Consider the following 19405-nt stretch of genomic DNA (forward strand, 5'->3'; position numbering starts at 1 on the left):
TTAAACCCTCACCCCCTCCTCTTCCCCTCACTCTCTCTCTCTCTCTCTCTCTCTCTCTCACACACACACATCCTCAACCTCACCGATCAAACCAACCCAAGCAAAACCCAGAAACCCTATTAACCTCTTCATCAATGGCTGAGCAACACCCCCGCCCACAAGAACACCAAGGCTACCAGACTCAGCACCAGTACGACCAACAACAGCAGCACCAAGGTTTCCAGTACGACGACCAACAGCAACCAAAAGGCTTTCTTCCACAAAATGGTCCCTCTGCCACGCATATTGTAGCAATGCTCACTCTTGTTCCAATCGGCAGCACTCTGCTCTTCCTTTCTGGGCTCACGCTCGCTGGAACGATCCTTGGGCTCGCTGTTTCCACCCCGCTTTTTGTTATCTTCAGCCCCATTTTGGTCCCTGCAGCTTTGGTCATAGGCCTGTCCGTGGTCGGGATCTTAACCTCGGGGGCTTTTGGGATCACGGCCCTCTCGTCTTTTTCTTGGTTGGCCCGTTTTCTGAGTCAGAGTCGGCTTCCGGAGAAAATGGGCCAGAAGGTGCAGGAGACTACGGGGTATTTGGGCCTAAAGGTGCAGGAGACGGCGGGCTATTTGGGCCAAAAGATGCAAGAGACTGGAGGTCAGGTGGGCCAGAAGACTAGAGAAACGGGGCAAAATGTAGATAAGTCCCAGGATGCTGGTAGGGACCAAGAGGGTGGTAGGACCAAAGAAGGAGGCCCGGGGCGTGAAGGTGTTACTGTTACTATTGAACCATGAAGAAGATGAACTGGTTCATAGATACATATTATATATAGGCCTTGGTAGCTAGTAATCTCTCTCTCTCTCTCTGGGTCTCTTTGTTTCTCTCTCAGCTTTCTTCTGTGTTACCTTTGTAAACGTTTTGAGCAAAAGAAAAAGGAGATGTCACTGTTTGGTCAAAGGTAGTTCTACGTTTGTATATGATGTAATAAAATGTTGTGCTATTTTTGTTCTGTGTTTGTTTCTTTTTATTTTTCTTTTCCTTTCAATTTCCAAAAATTCACACAAATTTTAGTATTTTGTAGCTCAACTGATTAAGAGCATTTAAAGATGCATTTGAGGTCTTCCTTCAATTTCCCCCCTACTTAAGATTACATTCATAAGGGGAATTTTAGATAAAGACCTTGTAACTCATAGTTGAGGTTAAGAAACACAACACGAACAGAGGCAGCCTCAGTCTTCATCATCAGGTTTCGACATCAACCCCTCACAAAATTAAGAAATTTGTGGCTAAACAAGGAGAGAAAATGAAAGAGAATGGATGACCACAATCATAAGAGAGCCAGCACATGATCCGCCAATGAAACTCCATCAAGGACCAGCCAGTTTTGTTCTTTTCAGACGGATTAAACAAAGCACAAAGAATAATGACCCTTCCGTTTTTAAAAACGGATTATACTAGTCTCATGTGTTCAGACTTTCTCACTCTTCAACTACTTGCAGATTTCATCTCTCTCTTATGTTTTTGTGAATAAAATTTAGCTACATGTACATATCGAACAGACAATAAGACATTGCCAATCCTCAAACAACACACTTGGATCCATAATGTTATTATAATCTTGACCTCTCTTGCCCCAATTACAAAAATCCAACAACACTATGATTTCTGTTTTTCAATTTTTTTCAAAAGCAAAACTGACAAACATATAATGCCAAAAGCAGAAGCCATTCTTGCCCATCTTATTTCCTATGCCAAATGATCATCATTTCACCATGGAAATGGCTTGTTTAAACCAATTATACCATCTCCTCTTCTTGGTTCTCTTCAACACTATCTCCTCCACTCATGTTCTCTCAGACAGTGTTGGTATAAGCTCAAATCGTCTGTACCCTTTTGCTTGCTCTGATTCTGATCAAATCCAGAGCTGCAATTCCTACCTATATCACATCTCAAAAGGCCATCAAATAGAGGAAATAGCCACTTTTTACTCTGTCAATTCATCCAGCATCAAGCCTATAGTTCATGGCACCCAACACCAACAAGACTATCTTGTATCTGTGCCTTGCACTTGCAAAGACATCAAAGGCACCAAAACTTACCTCTATGACACCAGTTACCTAGTTAAACAAGGAGACACCCTTGAGAATGTTGTTAGTGAGTTTTACAGTGGGCAGGCAATGATAGTTGGAGCAGAGGAGGAGCCATTTGCTGGGGTTGGCAATATGACAACTATGCACCTTGTTTGTGGGTGTGTAGAGAAATCTTCACGGGAGGTTGTGACATACACTGTTCAAGACCATGACACTTTGATAGGAATTGAACAACTTCTATCTGCATGTGAGAGTGAAATTCAGAATCTGAACATAAACTTCACTCAAACCCCAAATTTTATAGATGTTGGTTGGGTTTTGTTTGTGCCAATGGAGCTGAATGGACTTCAACCAAAAAGGCAAGGTAGTGATTTTATTGTACTATTTGCAATTCAATCATTAATGCAAATTTTCTGAAGTTGAAGCAGTATAAATCTAACCAAATTTTCTTGTTCAAACCAGGAAAGAGACTCAGTTTGCCTACAGTTATGGCCATAGTGTCAGCTGTTGGTTTTCTATTTGTGGCCACATTCATAATATTCCTTCTCATCAGATACAGAAAAGGAAAGAACAGAGAAGAAGATCAAAAATCTGTTGTAAACCCAAGTGCCAAGAAAGGTTTCTCACTGAAGCAACAGTTCTTCAAAAGGCAAATGGAAGGTCAGATAAAATCTCAACTTTGATGTTAAACCATTTCAATGCGCTCACTTATATCAGTTTCTAGAAATCCTTACCGTCTCAGAAATGTGATGCAAATCTGCTTGATGCAGAAACTTTTGAGAATGAAAGACCAGTTATATATAGCATGGAGCAAATTGAGATGGCTACAAGTAACTTTGATGAAACCAGGAAGATTGGGGAGGGTGGATATGGCAGCGTTTACTTGGGAATATTAGGAGAACTGGTATCATACGCAAAACCATCCTTTCATTTTTTTTAAGTCAATAAAATAACCAAAAATGTTTATATTTAATTTAATCTAGAACCATGGATGCCTTCTTTGAAAAGCAGGAAGTTGCAATTAAGAAGATGAGATCTAGCAGAACAAAGGAGTTCTTTGCTGAGCTCAAGGTTTTATGCAAGATACATCACAACAATGTGGTAAGAAGAAAAAAGTTTACAAGAATGGATCACTCTCAATGACCAAATCTTATAAAAAGAAAAAGTATGTGACCAACTCTTCTTCTCAGGTGGAGCTGCTGGGATATGCTAGTGGAAGTGACCATCTATGTTTGGTTTATGAGTTTCTACATAATGGCTCCCTCAATGACCATCTTCATGACCCATTGCTGAAAGGTACGTACCTCCTCATACCATGGATACCACATCCCTCTTTATTTTGAACATTTAGACAATTGGATTTGTTTGTTTTTCTTTTAGGTTCTCAAACACTAGTGGTTACCTGCAGGAAACCAACCTCTTTCATGGACAGCAAGAGCACAAATAGCACTGGATACAGCAAGAGGAATTGAATACATTCATGACCACATGAAGGCGCGCTATGTGCACCGGGATATAAAAACCAGTAACATTCTACTTGATCAAGGACTCAGAGCAAAGGTACACTTTCACAATTGCAATGCGTATTTTGCATTTTTGCTGTGGTCAATCAAATAAACCATTCATATTTCTTAGGAGATTGCTGTTTACACACACAGGTTGCAGATTTTGGCCTAGCAAGGTTAGTAGAACGGTCAAGGGAAGAAGATATGGTAGCGACACGAGTGGTTGGAACACCTGGTTACATTCCTCCAGAGTAAGTAAAACATTATGCATTGCATTATTAGTTTTCTTGAGTACTTGTCAAACAACATAAAAGTCGGATTAGTTTTGATTAAGCTTATGAACTTACCACAATCCACTACTCTTTGCTTTCTTCTGCAAGATCTGTTCGTGAGCTACAAATGACATCGAAAACTGATGTTTATGCATTCGGAGTGGTGGTAGCAGAGCTAATAACAGGGTCAGCGTGCGATTGTTCGTGAAAACAGAGAACCGAAAAGAATGAAGTCACTCAGTTCAGTTGTAAGTCCAATTCTCAATTAAATAACAAACCTATGTTGCAACTTGCAAGTTAGCAACATTTTCTCTCTGAATTGTTATGCAGCTATGCGCGGTGTTCCAAGAAAAAGATCCAGAAGCTGCATTGGAAGCTAGAGTAGATGGTAACATGAAAGGAAGCTACCCTATCGAAGAAGCGTACAAGGTTTGTTCAACTCAAATTTTAGTTTTGGCATAGCATTATGTATATTATTATTATTATGATATGTGGTTAATAATTATTTGAAGCACTTGGCAGATGGCAGAAATAGCAAGGCGGTGTGTGAGTGAAGATCCAGTAGATAGGCCAGAGATGAGAGACATTGTCCAAACGCTCTCCCAAATATTGGTGTGCTCAATAGAATGGGAATCATCACTTGGAGGGAAGAGCCAAGTCTTCAGTGGGTTAATTATGAGTGGAAGATAAAAAAGAAGAAAAAAAATTGAACAAACAAGATGTGTGAAAATCCCTTATGTTCAACATCCCCAGTATCTTTGTACTGATGTATGCAATTATCATATTTTTTTGGTCCAAAAACGAGAAATGTATATGCGCCAACAAGCACAAAGAATTTTTGTTAGAGTGGTGTGTTATTGCCACCCACTCAAATGCTAACATCTATTGAAAGGAGTGATAATATACTAAACTCACACACACAATACGAATGCTAGGACTCGAACCTAAAACCTTACTTAGGAAAGCAATTACTCCAAACCACTATAATTATAATTTTAAAAAGAAGACATATTATAGCACAACCTTTTATAAAAGAAACCCTAGGTTTTTTTTCACATCACAGGCTTTTTGTATATTGTAGTTGTCATGGTTTATTTATTTATTTTATGATGGTGTTACTTCTTCTTATAAACATAAAAATAAAAGGCCAAAAACAAAAAATACGTAGAATTTCACAAGTTCTATATAAGCCCACTAAAGGAGCTCATAAAATGCCAAATTGGGCAAGAGAAACCAACCCAAGTTTTATTGGGCTCTAAACGTGGTCGTTTAACAAGACTGAAATCTAAAATATTTACTGGGCAAGTTTAGCAACCCATTATTTGGCGACACTTGCCTCCACCAGGACAAAAGCAATTTCACCTCCTATTCATCAAAAACAGCTCAAATTTGCCTGAACATTTTTGCCCATTTCATATGGTTTTAAGATATAAAAGTATGACATAGAATTCAAAAGCAGAGCGAGAAAAAGGTTTGATCTTTGTGGGGAGGTGACTGCTGGGTCGGATCCAAAACTATCGATCTTCAATCCCAATGGCCGGCGCCGCCTCGGCGCTCTTTTTGTTAGACATCAAAGGGCGAGTGTTGATTTGGCGCGACTACCGTGGCGATGTCTCTGCTGCTCAGGCCGAGCGCTTCTTCACCAAGTTCATTGAAAAAGAGGTAATCTTTCTTTCTCATTTTTGCTTGCCAGCCTCAACAGGAAGACCGTAAAGTATGTGATAATATATACATTCAGCTTTGATCACCATGAAGCTTGCATCAATTTCTCAATTAGAACGATCAAGTTTGGAAATTTCTGGGTAAAATTTAAGCTTTGCATTTGTGGGAATTTTGATATTCTTCTTCAGGTCGATCCTTACTCCCAAGATCCAGTGGTTTACGACAATGGAGTCAGCTACATGTTCATACAGCACAACAATGTCTACTTGATGATTGCCTCGAGGCAGAACTGCAATGCTGCTAGCTTGCTGCTCTTTCTGCATCGTGTAATTGATGTACGAACTCTTCAACTCTGGCCATTTTTTTCACTTGTATTTGTCTTAAATGGCATAATGGCATTGCCATTCACCATCCGTTGTTACCCATGTGAGGTTTTCATACATTTCAATGCGTTTTGTTTATGTGTTCAGGTATTTAAGCACTATTTTGAAGAGCTAGAAGAGGAATCACTAAGGGACAACTTTGTCGTAGTGGTAATTGACTTGTAAGGTCTTTTGTAGATAGAACTAGAAACCAAGTTTTGATGGGGTTGAACTGACAATGCTTTGTGATTTCGGCAGTACGAGTTACTTGATGAAATTATGGACTTTGGTTTTCCGCAATTCACTGAAGCAAAGATTCTCAGTGAGTTCATCAAGACTGATGCCTACAGGATGGAGGTGACACAGCGTCCTCCCATGGCTGTCACAAATGCAGTGTCTTGGCGCAGCGAAGGGATACGATACAAGAAGAATGAAGTAGGTTGATCCTCTCTTCATGTTTAATCTTGGATGAATTAAATTACGTGTGAACCATCATTGACTCTGTTCATTTTATATCAGGTCTTTTTGGATGTGGTGGAAAGTGTCAATATACTTGTCAACAGCAATGGACAAATAATACGGTCAGATGTTGTGGGGGCCCTAAAGATGAGAACGTATTTGAGGTGCATAACTTCTTCTTCTTCAGTTTAGTATTATGGCAAAAAAATCTAGAAAGTAGCAACTGCATTTGCTACGAAGGCAAACTACATGCCAAATTAAAATTTGTTTGGCCAACCCTATGGTTAATGATTAGGATTTTGAAAATTCAACTCCGGCATGATTATTAGCACGTTCATCTCTGAGTTAGTCACCTGACAGTGACACTGATCAACCAACATCCCACCTGATTATAAGGCTTTAGTGATGTTAACTTGAGCTAGGAAAATGAATATAAATTAAGAGTATCCTAAAATTTGTAAATATAATTGGATTTCATCCTTGGATGGTTTGAAGTTTACTCTTTTATTGATATGAGTAACTTCATGTTAGACACTGGCCTGGTAAACTTGCTTCATTTGTTGTAGTGGTATGCCTGAGTGTAAACTTGGACTGAATGATCGAGTGCTGCTGGAGGCGCAAGGTCGAACAACGAAAGGGAAAGCCATCGATCTGGATGATATCAAGTTCCATCAGTATGTTGCCTTATATAGCTAATTCAAATCTATGCTGCTTCATATGCTAATAACCCTTTTGATTTACTTTAATTTTTCCCCACCCTGTAGGTGTGTACGTTTGGCTCGATTCGAGAATGACCGAACTATATCCTTCATACCCCCTGATGGAGCATTTGATCTGATGACATACAGACTCAGTACTCAGGTTCATTTTGTTTTATGCACTCTAAATAGTTACTTATGTCACCCATGTTTATATATTCTTGTTTTGTTTATTCTTTGGTAACCAATGGAAGCATAAGTGAGCTCCAACCTTGATTCGCATTTAAATTTGTCTTCTCAATGGTTTCAGGTAAAGCCTCTTATCTGGGTGGAAGCACAAGTTGAAAAGCATTCTAGAAGTCGTATTGAAATCACAGTAAAAGCAAGGAGCCAGTATAAGGAGCGCAGGTAATAGCAGTGATACATGTTCTGTATTGTAAAAAGTCAGTTGAATGATTTCTATAGCTTGCAACAGTTGCTTACTGCAACAGTTTACAACTTTTCACTCAATTTCCATTATCAGAATTTCTTACTGTAAGCTCCGGTTACTTGGTACAGCACGGCTACAAATGTCGAAATTCATTTGCCTGTGCCTGCCGATGCTACAAATCCTAATGTCCGGACATCAATGGGATCTGCTGCATATGCTCCAGAGAGTGATGCTTTAGTCTGGAAAATTAAATCTTTTCCTGGTAATAAGGTAGGAAGCTTTCTCTTGCCATTAAGTATATTATCAATTGCAAAGACTCGCAAAGATATTTTTGACCTTGTATTAAATTGCACAGGAGTACATGTTGAGGGCTGAGTTTAGGCTTCCTAGTATAACTTCTGAAGAAGCAGTTCCTGAAAGAAAAGCTCCTATTCGTGTGAAGTTTGAAATCCCGTATTTCACCGTCTCAGGGATTCAGGTACGCTACATGCATCATTATTTTCTCAATTGGGCTGATGCTGTGATTGGTTCAACTTCAAACTAATCTGGCTATCTGGTATTTGGATTTTGTAGGTCCGATACCTAAAAATCATTGAGAAAAGTGGATACCAGGCTCTTCCATGGGTGAGATACATAACAATGGCGGGCGAATATGAACTGAGACTAATGTAAAGGCAACTCACATGTCTTGCAGCTTTCAATCAAGTAAATAGAATACATGCTCGGGGAATTTTCTTTCTATACTGCTGCCATTACGAGTAAACTGTCTCCGGTGATCTTTTGCAATGGCTGCCACACAAGTTTATTCAATCAATTTTGTGTGTGTTATACTTTTTCTTTTTGGTTATGATCAACAGCAGCGTATTTTATTTCAGACCCAAACCCAAACTTGGTTTGTGAAAGTAGGTTATAGGTAATGGTGAATACCAAGTGTATGGCTCAGTACTTTATTGTTGTCATGCTTGAATTATACATGATAAACACTTTTCTAATTATAAATGAAAATCTTTTATTTGCTTTCGTGTGAAGCTGTATGCATCTTTGTATGACTAGTACTGTTGGATATGCATTTGCTGAAATTTCACCGTCGCAGAAGCATACATCGTAGTTTATGAGCCAAGTTTTAAGTTGTGAGGGAGAGAGAGAGAGTCTGCGTTTCAAATTTCAATAGCAAATTTGTAATTGACAAAACCGAATTGATAGAATTGTAATAGTCAGATTGTACAAATATCCAGGTCAATGCTTTAGCACATCATAACAGTAACAGCTACAGAACTCCCAAGGTACAAGAGGAAATCTCGCACAGGCTCAAACCTGTTCAGAAAACTGATACTCGATGCAAGCCACCAGCCCTCAGAAAACATTTAGAACACACCCTGTAACATGCCTGCTCAAAACAAGAAAGAAAAATATTAGGTTAGCTTCCAAGGAAGAAGAGAATGACCAATCAAAATGCAACAAGAAAAGGTGTAATTTGGTGAATGGAAGTGATGACTTCTTAAATTCTTTAAAGTGGATACTAGAAACAGCGAGATATCTTACAACACGGTCGATGGTAATACAAGCATATGTCAATCAATTTTTCCAACTGGATTGAGAAATAAAATCAGGCAAAACTGTAGAGCTAAACAGGCAAATGACTAATTAAATGACAAGAATTTTCCAAGAACCCAAAGATTAAATGACTAATTAAGTGAATCCCAAAATTGTTGTGTTTGAATGACTGATACAACTCAATTCAATAATGACATCATTTTGGAATTGTACAGTTTCATCATAGAAAGAATTCATAAGGTTGCCTATGGGAAGCTTGTGACACACGGAAGACTAAAAGGCATACCCTAAATATGATTAGTCCTACCGAAAAAGTTAGTCCAAATATTTCAATCAAAAACCTCAGAAACATCACTTATCAACCAGCCTTAAACTAAATATAGAACTGCTCGTCTAACACTGAACTCAGATAGGATAATTTTTTCAGTAAACCAAACAAATTGAAGTTCAGATATTGTTAACTTGTCAACCCTTTATGATATAGTTCTTGCTAAAAGCGCCATCTGTGTCAACTCTCTGAACATTGAAAAACAGTAAAATCTACCAGTTTCACTCAAAAATGTCAGAAACATGGTAAAGAAGGAAGTTTGGATGCACAAGATACCTTCCTGCATATCTACAATGAGCTTTTGGTTTCAAATTTTAAGTTTTAATGATTGGGGTTGTAGAGGAAGAGATCTCCAACAAAACCAAGGATATACAGATTCCATTTCAATAAGAGAAATGGCAAAACACCATTGAATTATAAGCACCATTGCCGCAAACATATGACAAGGCAAAGCATTCAGAATTTACTCAAACAAATAAGGTAAAGAAAAACATACCAATCACTGCTGCTGCTGATTTTGTTGCTGGTTCTGAGGGTTGGGTGGAGGTGGCATTCCAGGACGAGGGGGTCCAAACACAGGAACTTGACCACCAGGTGGAGGCGGCATCCCAGGACGATGCGGTGGTGGACCAGGCATGCCGGGTCGAGGCGGAGGAGGTGGGCCCCTCATCATCTGCCCAGGCGGCGGAGGACCCATCGGCCTCTGCCCAAACTGCATCTGAGGTGGGCCCTGGAATTGCGGAGGTGGGCCACCAGGCCTCGGAAACTGCGGAGGCGGCACACCAGGCGGTGGACCCCGGGCCATCTGCGGTGGGCCCTGACCGGGATATCCAGGCATCTGCCCAGGCGGACGAATCACCGGAGCCGCCGGGTACGACATAGGCGGCGCAGAGAGGTTCGGGACAGGAGGGCGTGAAATCTGCGGCTGCATCATGCCAGGGGCGGGCCCACCCACGCCGCGAACCGGACCGGAGAGTCCGGGCTGTGCCTGGGCCAATGGAGCAGTGGGGATACCTCGACCGGCGGCCCGGCCCAAACCGGGGCCAGCCAAAGCGGCGGCGCTGGCAGCCTTGGCACGTGACTCTTCCTGAGGAGGCGGGCCCTCGACGGTCATGGAGATCACCTCTTCGCCGCGGAGGAGGACGAGGCCTAGGGTTCGACGGTCGTCGCGTTCCTCGTTGCTCTTCTTGCCCTTCAATGGCGGGAGCTTGCGAAACTCCTCGCAGTCGCCGAGGACGAGGTTCATGTGGCGATCGAAGGCCATGAACTTGCCGACGAGCTGCCGACCGTCTTGGATCGTCACTCGCATTCGGTAGTTTATGAATTGCAGCATCTTGGAGCTCTTCGACATCGACATTGTGATGGGCTCCGCAGTCCTCCGCGCCTAAGGCTTGGGGGTTTTTGGACACTGAAGAAGAGACGATTGAAAACCCTAGGGTTTTGGATTGACGCAAATCAAATTCGGGATTGTCTAAACCCGGTTCTATTTTTTCACATAAAAATTTTTAAAAAAAAAAAAAAACTAAAACTAAATAGATGTGCATAGATTATATTGGGCTCGAGAATGATTTGGGCTTGATGACGGTTTGTGGGCTTCTTATAGTATGACGTGGATGATTGGGGGATTCAATTCAATTGAGCTTCGCTGGATTTATAAACTTAAGGAAAGTTTTAATCCAATTAGGAATTATTTTATTTCGTGTATATTTACTTACTTTGGTTGAATTATAACTTCTTCTTTTTTTCCGTTTTCAATTTAAAAGACTTACTTCATTGTAGATATAACGTGAGACAAGTGAAATGCCGTTTTTCTACATGAGTTTTATGACTAAAATGGTATATAAACAAGTCCGGTTTTTCTTTTGCTAATCTACTTTTGGATCTTTAACAAGTTGCTAGTCTATTTATCACTCTTTGAAATTATCTAGATTAAGTCCCGCGAAGTCACATACGTTTCATAAGCTGTTATGATTAGCTAATTTCTATAAATTAACTTTTACTTTGTGATATCCGTAATCTCAAGTGTAACTTATAAACGAATTGTCTATACATATGTGATTTCTGCAATTTCAAATGAAGACTGGTGAACGATTTGTCTGTATTTGAACAAATTTTGATTTGACCATCAAATTTGTCGCTCTACTTTAACTTCTCATCTTCGTCAAACTTTAACTATGTTATACACGTTTTATGATATAACTTTATCATCCAAGTTTCTTACTATTGTTTTTCCTTTAAAAAAAATTATTTATAAGTTTTAGTGGCATAAATTCCGTAAAACCATAACAATTGTGTCATATACCGTTCAATTATCTTTCAAATTTGTAATTAATACATGCATTTTCTTGGTATATTTTCATAAAATTAGGAAAGGATATTTCCTTCTTTAACAAATTTCAGTCTCCTTATTGGTTTTATCGCTCAACTTTAATTTTATTATTATTATTATCTATTTATCCATTTCTTAAATTATCTAGAATATTCAGTCGCATTGCATGAAAAGAAATACACGTTTCATTAGTCGTTTTGATTAGCTTTCAATTTATGTAACGTATACTTTCCATCATTTCATGTGTAACCGATGAATGAATTATCTATACATATGTGGTTTCTACAACTCCACATAAAAACCATTGAACCATTTGTCTGTAGTTGAACAAACTTTTGATTCGACCATCGAATTTTGGTGCCCAATTTTAACTTCTCATCGGTTTCTTGGCTACACTTTAACCATGTTATACGTTTTATTTATGATCAAACTTTACCCTCGAAGTTTCTTACTATTGTTTTTTGTTTTCAAAAATATATTTATAAGTTTGAATCTGGGATAAAATTCCATGAAATCATAAGACCTGTGTCATATACCGTTCAATTATCTTTTTTTTTTTTTTTATATATAAATAATAATTAATATATGCATTTTCTTGATACATTTACATAAAATTACGGAATGATTCTTCTTTAGTTCAACAAATTTTAATATTCTCATCGGTTGTATTCCTCGACTTTAATTTCACCATAATTTTATATTTAATTTTTATTTTAAATTAGGTTGAAATATTCGGTCACATGAAATGTCATGAAAAGAAATACACGTTGCAAAGCCGTTTCGATTAGCTTTCAATTTTTCTAAATTTATTATGCCATCTCCGTGATTCAGATATAACTGACCATCGATTTGTCTATGCATCAACAATTTCCGCAATTTCACATAAAAACCAGGGAAGGATTTGTCTTTAGTTGAACAAACTTTGATTCCACCATTGTTTCTATGGGCCAAGTTTTCCATAAATACCTCTCTAGCCTCATGTTCAAATACATGAAGTAACTCGTATACTGATCATATTTCTTCCTCTGGGCATGGTTACCGCTTCAGCACTTGAGAGTCAGTTCTGGGGTTTTAGTGGGAGGAAGATGAGGGGAAAGAGAGGGAGGGGAAAACAAAAAGAGAAAGGAAAACTTGGGAGAGTCGGCCGAAGGAACTTATTCGGTTGTAGAAATGTGTGGCATGGGAGAAATCGGGGCAAGGGGAATGCTCTGCCATTGCAGAGCATGTAAGGAGCTGTGACCTCCTCCATTGGACGCAAGGTGAACATTTATTTCCTTCTTTGCTGTTTTTTTATTGCTAAAATGCAAGTTGGTCTCTTTAGTTTGCTAGAGAAATAAGCACATCCTCGTGAGTTTTCATTGTGCAGTGAGAAAGAAAGTGGGATGGTTGGATTTGGAGTCTCGTAAATTTCATTGAAAAATTTGTATCATATAAAGAAGATGAATACAAACTACACTACTTTCCATTCTACTCCTACATATGAACCACTAACATGACACTCCCTCTCCTTCCTCAGCTGCAGGTCCACAGCCAGCTCAGGCCCTAAGATTTAACCCGAGAAGGAAGGATCGATCCGCTGTGTCATGTCTGGATCGAAGCCAGTCGCTTCAAAAACAAGTTGAAGTTATGGTCCCGATCCAACATGCTCACGCGGATGTACTTTGGACCAACTCCAAAGCTCCTTCCTCCTCGGGTTAAAATCTTATGATCTCTCAGTAAGCTTTCGCAATCTTCCACGCTTTCGTCTTCACATTTGAGCCATGCGAAAGCTGCAACAGAGGTAAACAGCAATGTCAATTTCAACTGCTTCATATGCGTTACATAGATAGTTATATAAATGGCAACTCTTAATTAATGGTTCGGTGAATTTTTGCTTACCAGGTTGAGGCTGAGAGACCTGGTTGAGGAACTGGCAGAACCCTTGCTGGAAGTCAGGCAGACTAAAAAATCTGCCCCTGTTCACCGCCTCTCTAAGAAGCTGCCACCTCTCTGCCATGAGGTGATGGCTGATCTTAAAGAAAGATTCACCGGACTCCGGCCTGCCAGGGTTTTGGGAGGAGTTGATGATCACCTCCAAAATCCTAGCTGCTCGGAGCTGCGAATCCCGGGACACGCCTATGGTGCTGAGCTCTATGAACTTGATCATCTTTTTGGCAACTTCTGGATCTTTGACAAGAGCCCAGCTGCAACACGGAAGGAGAAAGTATCAAATGAGTGCTCAAAACAAAAGACCAGAACATGTAAAAGAAATGATCAAAGCTAGGAGAGCTTACCCAATGCGTGTCCCGGCATGCCCGGTGGCTTTCGAGACGGTGAACAGAGTCAGATCATGGTCAGCTGCCGACGAAATGGGGGTATATTGTGGCCAGTAGTAGGCCAAGTCATGAACCAATATACCTCCACTTCGGTTGACCATGGAGTGCCTGACAAATCCATCAGGGTTGTTGGGGGAGGTCACTAGCTCTATGTACGGCCCCTCTTTGTCGAAGCTCCGGGCATCCCCTGCCCATTTGTACAAGCCCGACTTGAGGTAGTCAGTCATAGAGGGGTAAGACTGCAGAGAGATCATCAAAACAAAAACCCACTGTTAATCAATGTGTCTCAGAAAAGTTTACAAAGCTAGCAGCAAATAAAAATTCAATGCATTTTTTACTTATTTCATCTGTTATGTCACACGTAATAACTTTTTCAGATAACATTCCATAATTGATCGGAATAGAAAAACAATCATATTCCCGTTCCATATAAATTTTTCTGGTCCAATTAGGGCACATGCATGAACAGGGAGGGGGGCAAAAGAGGAAGTGAAAATTAAGGAGAAAAAAATAATTGAGATTCCAACATCAAGTTTCAGAGTCAAGGCAGGCGAATTAAATGACATATTATTAAATGATTTTACCCTTGTTCTTCTGGGGGAAAAGGATACTGTTCCACACAAATATCTTACTTATGGAAAGCAAATTTTTTAATTGAAGTGGGCGCCATTAACAAAAAGCAAGTCCACCATGCAAAGTGATCACATTAAAAAAAGTTAATTATAATAATAATAAAAACAGTGATGCATTTGACTTTGCTAGGATTTGCCGGAAAGTAACAAGTACATTAGTGACATTCTTCAACAAATAAACAAATCAAACTTTCAAACAGAATCAAACACAAATTTTTACTCACGGAGTAGAATGGGGCTGCAGAAATCACACTTATGGGCTCAGATGCATCTTTTGGAGCCAGAGCATAGAGGGCAGCTAAGAAGAGCTGAGATGAGCCTGTGCCAACCACAATTTGACGACCTTCTGTGACAGCATTGCCCACCAGATTGTGCAGCCTCACAACCTGCTTGGCAAACTCTGGCTCCAAAAACCAGCAAGGGTTTTTCACATCTGAGAAATAGCTCATTGACTGCCATCCAGGGATCACAACTGTGGTCTTTTCACCCATCTGCTGCCAGTAACTTTCATACATAGTTGGGTCTCCACTGCATTAAAAAAAAAAACAAGTTACATGTTAAACACATGGTCGAAAGAAGACATATGATTCTTTGAAAGCTTTCAAAAGGGTAAGAAAAAAACTAAAGCAATTCTGAGAAAAAAGTGAAGGTGAAACGAAAAAAAATGAAAACTGTCACAGCAAGGAGATTCTAAAATGCATGGAGCCATGGAGGTAGGTATGGAGAAGGAAGAAAATGGGGTGGGACCCCATCCATCAACAGATCAATGATTAGATGGATGCATATCTAACATCAGATCAGTCCTGAGTATGTGTCAATTGGTAGAAACAAACCTAAGAATGTGAGATGGGTTAAATCTTTAGAGGACCCCACAAGAGTGGTAGATCCAGACAATCTCAGTATGGGACTCTGAATAAAAAAAGGCCATAAAAAGCTAATTTACAACTTGGACGGCCAAAAGGTTAAAAGATCTGGGGCAACCCACGGCGCACTTCAGTCTTTTTACACTTCCCCAAAGCCAAAAAAGAAGAAAAAAACATGCACATAGGGGTCTTCAACTTTAGCAACTTTACTGTAAATCTAATTTAATTTAATATAATTTTCTTTTCAGCAGTTTGAGGTCCACAAATATGTGTGACATAATGATGTTGGTCAAATGTCAAATAGCACCACCCACGGTGCACGTTAGACTCAGTTGCTGGAGAACAGGAACCAAACAAAAAACCAGACATCAAGTACAAAAGGTTGCCCAACTCTAACATGCACCATGGAAAATCTCAACCAAATCAAGATGGCTTCCTCTACCCTGGGGCCTGCCTTTCTATGTCCTAGCTAGTAGCTACCGCCATAGCCAGCACAGTAAACAGTGAACAAATTAAGCTGAAAATGCAGAAAGAAAAGCAAGAAATATTTTAGTGAAGAAAAAAAAAAAAACACTTCTGTTTGAGGTTTTTTTGCAAATATCCTGACGTCAAGTAGGTTTCTGACACTTTAGATTTGATATGCCATCACTAATGGCCTGACACTTCCCCACGCCATGCTTTTATTTTTTTGCATTTATAAAAGGACAATTTTACCCCCGACTTTGAACTATTCACTTTGACCAAAACTTGGAATGCGCTCAAAGAAAATCTTAATGGCTCAACATTTTAACCCAAATAAACAGCCTGAAATCTGACAACTCAATGGAGGTTAGTGAAGGTTGAAGCAATCTCAGTTGAGGTGTTAGATGATTATAATAGAAAAGGACCAAAAGAAAAGAACAAGTCTTTGCACACTTACTGGTCGAGGTTGATGAGTTTCTCCCCGTCATCTTGACCAGAAGAAGACAATGACACAAGGGTCCTCTGAGTTGCGTGAGCTGCCTTCTCAAGCCCACTGTCAGCCTTCCGCGCAGATAACTCATGAGGGCCATGCTTCTCGCCCTCATAAAAAACCCTCATAATCAAGCTCAGATTAAGAGCCAGAGACAGAAAAAACAAGTTTCTCATTGTGAAAATGCTCAGAAAGTTGACCATTCTTTTCTCTCCTTTTTCTTGGTTTGAAAACAAGAACGAAAAGGAAACAGAGTATTGAAAACGGAGTGCTGAAGAGAAAACAGAGCGCTGAAGAGAAGAGAGTATTGAAAACAGAGTGCTGAAGAGAAGAGAGTGAGCTCAAGTGTGCTTAGTGCTTGCTTCAGTGAGTGAATGTGAGGAACTCAAACACCCGAGGCCGGTTTTATAGCAGAACCCAGAAGATGAAAACAAAGTTCATGTGACAGATGGACGGTAAAGAGGGGAGTTTAACGCATACAATCCCGGATTGTCAGGCTTACGGTTCAAATTGACTGAAACGGATAAATTCAATCCTGACAAAAAGCTTTGAAACTGTTGGTTGGCAGAGAAAAATAAATGAGACGGTTTTGAAGGTTTGGAAGGACTCTGAGAACTCTCAGATTCCCGGGGTTTCTAGAGCTCTGTTCCTAACTTTCATGAAATTCCAAAGCTCTGTTTTGGGATTGAGAGGAACGCCAAAGTGAAAATGAAGTAAAATTGATGAAGTGGGTAAGTGTTAAAATGCAAAGGGAGGGTATGAAGCACGCTTGAAAATACTTCCGCCCGGAGATTTTCTCAGGAAACTAAAAAATCCCAATACGATTTTCCAAGAAAATCGCGGCTTTCCGACGCTAGATCTCGAAAAGAATAAAAACCTAATAAGAGTAGTATATTTAAATATATGGCAGGTATATAGATGCACGGATTACTACATGCTCTGTCTCCGTCTTCCGTTTGCCTTTTGGCCCTGTTTTCTATTTCCTATTTTTATTTATTTGTTTTTAAATTTGATGCTTTTGAATCTATTTTAGTTAATAAAAATGGTGTTTTTGAGTTGTAAACAATTTGGAGTTTTGATTTGGACTGGGAACGAGAGGAGGAAGAGATGGTGACCACTCAGAGACAGAGGAAATTTGGTCACACTTTTGTCCATTTGGGTTTTTGGCTAATCTCCATTTGAAAGTGAAACTTTCTGTTTGCGTGCTTCTTTTTCTTCTTGTTTTTTCTTGGTTAGGTTTTATCTTCTTAAATGGGGTGTTGTGTTTGTATCTATTGATCTTGTTTTTGTTGTTTCATTTTAAAAAAAGTTTAGGCTCTAATTAAAACTTGGTAGCTCTATGTCTCAATGAACAGATCGCATAAACTATGATTAGTTATCTGTTAAGACTGTTTTATTAGTATATTATATAGCATACCCTTACTAAAGCATTATTGTATTCCCAAAATTTATACTATAAAGATAATTTTCTATGCACATGTCCAACGTTTTTTACGAAACATGAAAAGAAAAAGTTATCTTATGGTCGTATTATGTTTTCTAATCATTGATGTATTCTAAAATCTAACAAAAAAATTATTTTTCATCATTTATGATGTATATGTGTCGGCTAATAACGATTTTTAACCATTTATTTGTCTATACTTAATTTATAAACGACAACAATATAACGCAATCTTTAGCATTAACGGTTATATTCAGGTTTGGTCACGACATTATCTATAACGGACTATAGCAAATCATAAGAGTTTTCTCTTTGTCTACGACCAAATTATATAAATAAAAATTACAATTTAATGTATTTGGCCTTTTTTGTAATGAATCATAACTGATTTTATAGATGTTTGTTCGATCATATTATGTTTTCTAATCATTGATGTATTCTAAATCTAACAAAAAAATATTATTCGTCATTGATGATGTATATGCACGATGGTTAAGAAATTTATAAACGACAACAATATAACGCAATTCTTAACGTTAAAAGTTGTATTCAAGTTTGATCACGACATTATCTATAACGGACTATAGCAAATCCTACCGATTTTCCTTTTGTCAACAACCAAATTATATAAATAAAAATTACAACATAATGTATTTGGCCTTTTTTTTGGGTAGTAAATCATAACCGATTTATAGATGTTTGTTCGGTCGTATTATGTTTTTCTAATCGTTGATGTATTCTAAATCTAACAAAAAATTATTGTTCGTCAATGATGATGCATTTGTGTGGCGGCTAACAACGATTTTTAACCGTTTATTTATCTATACCTAATTTATAAACGACAACAATATAATGCAGTCATTAGCGTTAACGGTTTTAAGTTTGGTCACGACATTATCTACAAAGGACTATAGCAAATCCTAACTGTTTTCTTTTTGTCTCTACATCCAAATTATATAAATAATATAATGTATTTGGCCTCTCTTTTTTTTTTGTTTGGTAATCAATCATAACTGATTTTTAGTTTTAGATGTTTGTTTGTGCGTCAAAAGTATCTGCAAAACCTGATGACATGCTTACTACTCAAATTCAAAATGAACACGAATTGCAATCAGACAATCTTGTTAAATTATTAAATATTTGTTTGTGTCAGATTTCATGGAATATGACGTTGCAATAGAAATTGGAAGTTATGATGGCAGACAATTGACTAAGAAAAACTAAACAATACACAAACCCACCTGAAAATAGATTAGGAGAAAAATGCATAAACAAGCTCGTAAGAAGAATAGTACCAAACTGACAAAGTTTGCAAGAAATTGACACAAACATCATCTGAAAAATAGATTGGAAGAAAAATGCATAAACAAGCTTAAAGAAGAAAGAAGAATAGTACCAAACTAACAAAAGTTTGCAAGAAAATAACACAAACTCATCTGAAAAATAGATTGAAGGAAAAAGCATAAACAAGCTTATAAGAAGAAAGATTGGATAAACATGCTTAGAAGAAAAATAATACCAAACTGAAAAA

At 38.6% G+C, this 19405-nt stretch overlaps 4 protein-coding genes and 1 pseudogene across 7 annotated transcripts; 3 read left to right on the forward strand and 2 right to left on the reverse strand.

Moving 5' to 3' along the window:
• Positions 1-60: 60 nt before the first annotated feature.
• On the forward strand, positions 61-979 carry LOC103337919 (oleosin H2-like). The gene has a single exon (XM_008241088.2). It carries the CDS (start codon positions 135-137, stop codon positions 771-773), a length of 639 nt encoding a protein of 212 aa, XP_008239310.2. The 5' UTR covers positions 61-134; the 3' UTR covers positions 774-979.
• Positions 980-1751: 772 nt separating this feature from the next.
• LOC103338161 (lysM domain receptor-like kinase 3) lies at positions 1752-4684 on the forward strand. Its single transcript, XM_089041494.1, is given in 11 exon segments — positions 1752-2433; positions 2532-2729; positions 2840-2973; positions 3081-3170; positions 3260-3365; positions 3478-3629; positions 3728-3825; positions 3955-4030; positions 4032-4094; positions 4177-4275; positions 4369-4684. Coding segments are annotated over 11 exon segments (1866 nt in total). The 3' UTR covers positions 4537-4684.
• Positions 4685-5214: 530 nt separating this feature from the next.
• On the forward strand, positions 5215-8485 carry LOC103337918 (AP-1 complex subunit mu-2-like). The gene is made up of 11 exons (XM_008241087.3): positions 5215-5508; positions 5697-5843; positions 5979-6041; positions 6129-6305; positions 6390-6493; positions 6896-7003; positions 7094-7190; positions 7338-7435; positions 7586-7727; positions 7813-7935; positions 8031-8485. The coding sequence occupies exons 1-11, from the start codon at positions 5380-5382 to the stop codon at positions 8127-8129; spliced, it is 1287 nt and encodes a 428-aa protein (XP_008239309.1). The 5' UTR covers positions 5215-5379; the 3' UTR covers positions 8130-8485.
• A 127-nt stretch (positions 8486-8612) lies between these two features.
• LOC103337917 (uncharacterized) lies at positions 8613-10856 on the reverse strand (annotated as a pseudogene). 2 transcript variants are annotated; one of them, XR_016121926.1, is made up of 2 exons: positions 9836-10856; positions 8613-8833 (listed from the first exon to the last, which is right to left on the reverse strand). The product of XR_016121926.1 is annotated as an uncharacterized LOC103337917, transcript variant X2 (transcript). The 2 variants fall into 2 exon arrangements; XR_016121925.1 differs by having other exon boundaries at positions 8613-8844; positions 9836-10845.
• A 2219-nt stretch (positions 10857-13075) lies between these two features.
• TAR2 (tryptophan aminotransferase related 2) lies at positions 13076-17080 on the reverse strand. 2 transcript variants are annotated; one of them, XM_008241084.3, is made up of 5 exons: positions 16398-17080; positions 14840-15143; positions 13942-14222; positions 13547-13851; positions 13076-13437 (listed from the first exon to the last, which is right to left on the reverse strand). In XM_008241084.3, exons 1-5 carry the CDS (start codon positions 16631-16633, stop codon positions 13250-13252), a joined length of 1314 nt encoding a protein of 437 aa, XP_008239306.2. In that variant the 5' UTR covers positions 16634-17080; the 3' UTR covers positions 13076-13249. The 2 variants fall into 2 exon arrangements, with proteins under 2 accessions (XP_008239306.2, XP_088898184.1); XM_089042058.1 differs by having other exon boundaries at positions 14840-15995; positions 16398-16537.
• Positions 17081-19405: the final 2325 nt, after the last annotated feature.

Source organism: Prunus mume, linkage group LG7 (assembly GCF_029339155.1).
Source record: "Prunus mume cultivar Tortuosa linkage group LG7, ASM2933915v1, whole genome shotgun sequence".
NCBI lineage: Eukaryota > Viridiplantae > Streptophyta > Magnoliopsida > Rosales > Rosaceae > Prunus > Prunus mume.

Coding starts and splice junctions, on each gene's coding strand:
- LOC103337919 (XM_008241088.2), top strand. CDS start 135: ATGGCTGAGCAACACCCCCGCCCACAAGAACACCAAGGCTACCAGACT.
- TAR2 (XM_008241084.3), bottom strand. CDS start 16,633: ATGGTCAACTTTCTGAGCATTTTCACAATGAGAAACTTGTTTTTTCTG. Junction 14,223..14,839: donor CTGCAGCCCCATTCTACTCC/GTGAGTAAAAAT, acceptor ATCTCTCTGCAG/TCTTACCCCTCTATGACTGA. Junction 13,438..13,546: donor GGTCTCTCAGCCTCAACCTG/GTAAGCAAAAAT, acceptor CCTCTGTTGCAG/CTTTCGCATGGCTCAAATGT.
- LOC103337918 (XM_008241087.3), top strand. CDS start 5,380: ATGGCCGGCGCCGCCTCGGCGCTCTTTTTGTTAGACATCAAAGGGCGA. Junction 5,509..5,696: donor CCAAGTTCATTGAAAAAGAG/GTAATCTTTCTT, acceptor ATTCTTCTTCAG/GTCGATCCTTACTCCCAAGA. Junction 5,844..5,978: donor TTCTGCATCGTGTAATTGAT/GTACGAACTCTT, acceptor TTATGTGTTCAG/GTATTTAAGCACTATTTTGA.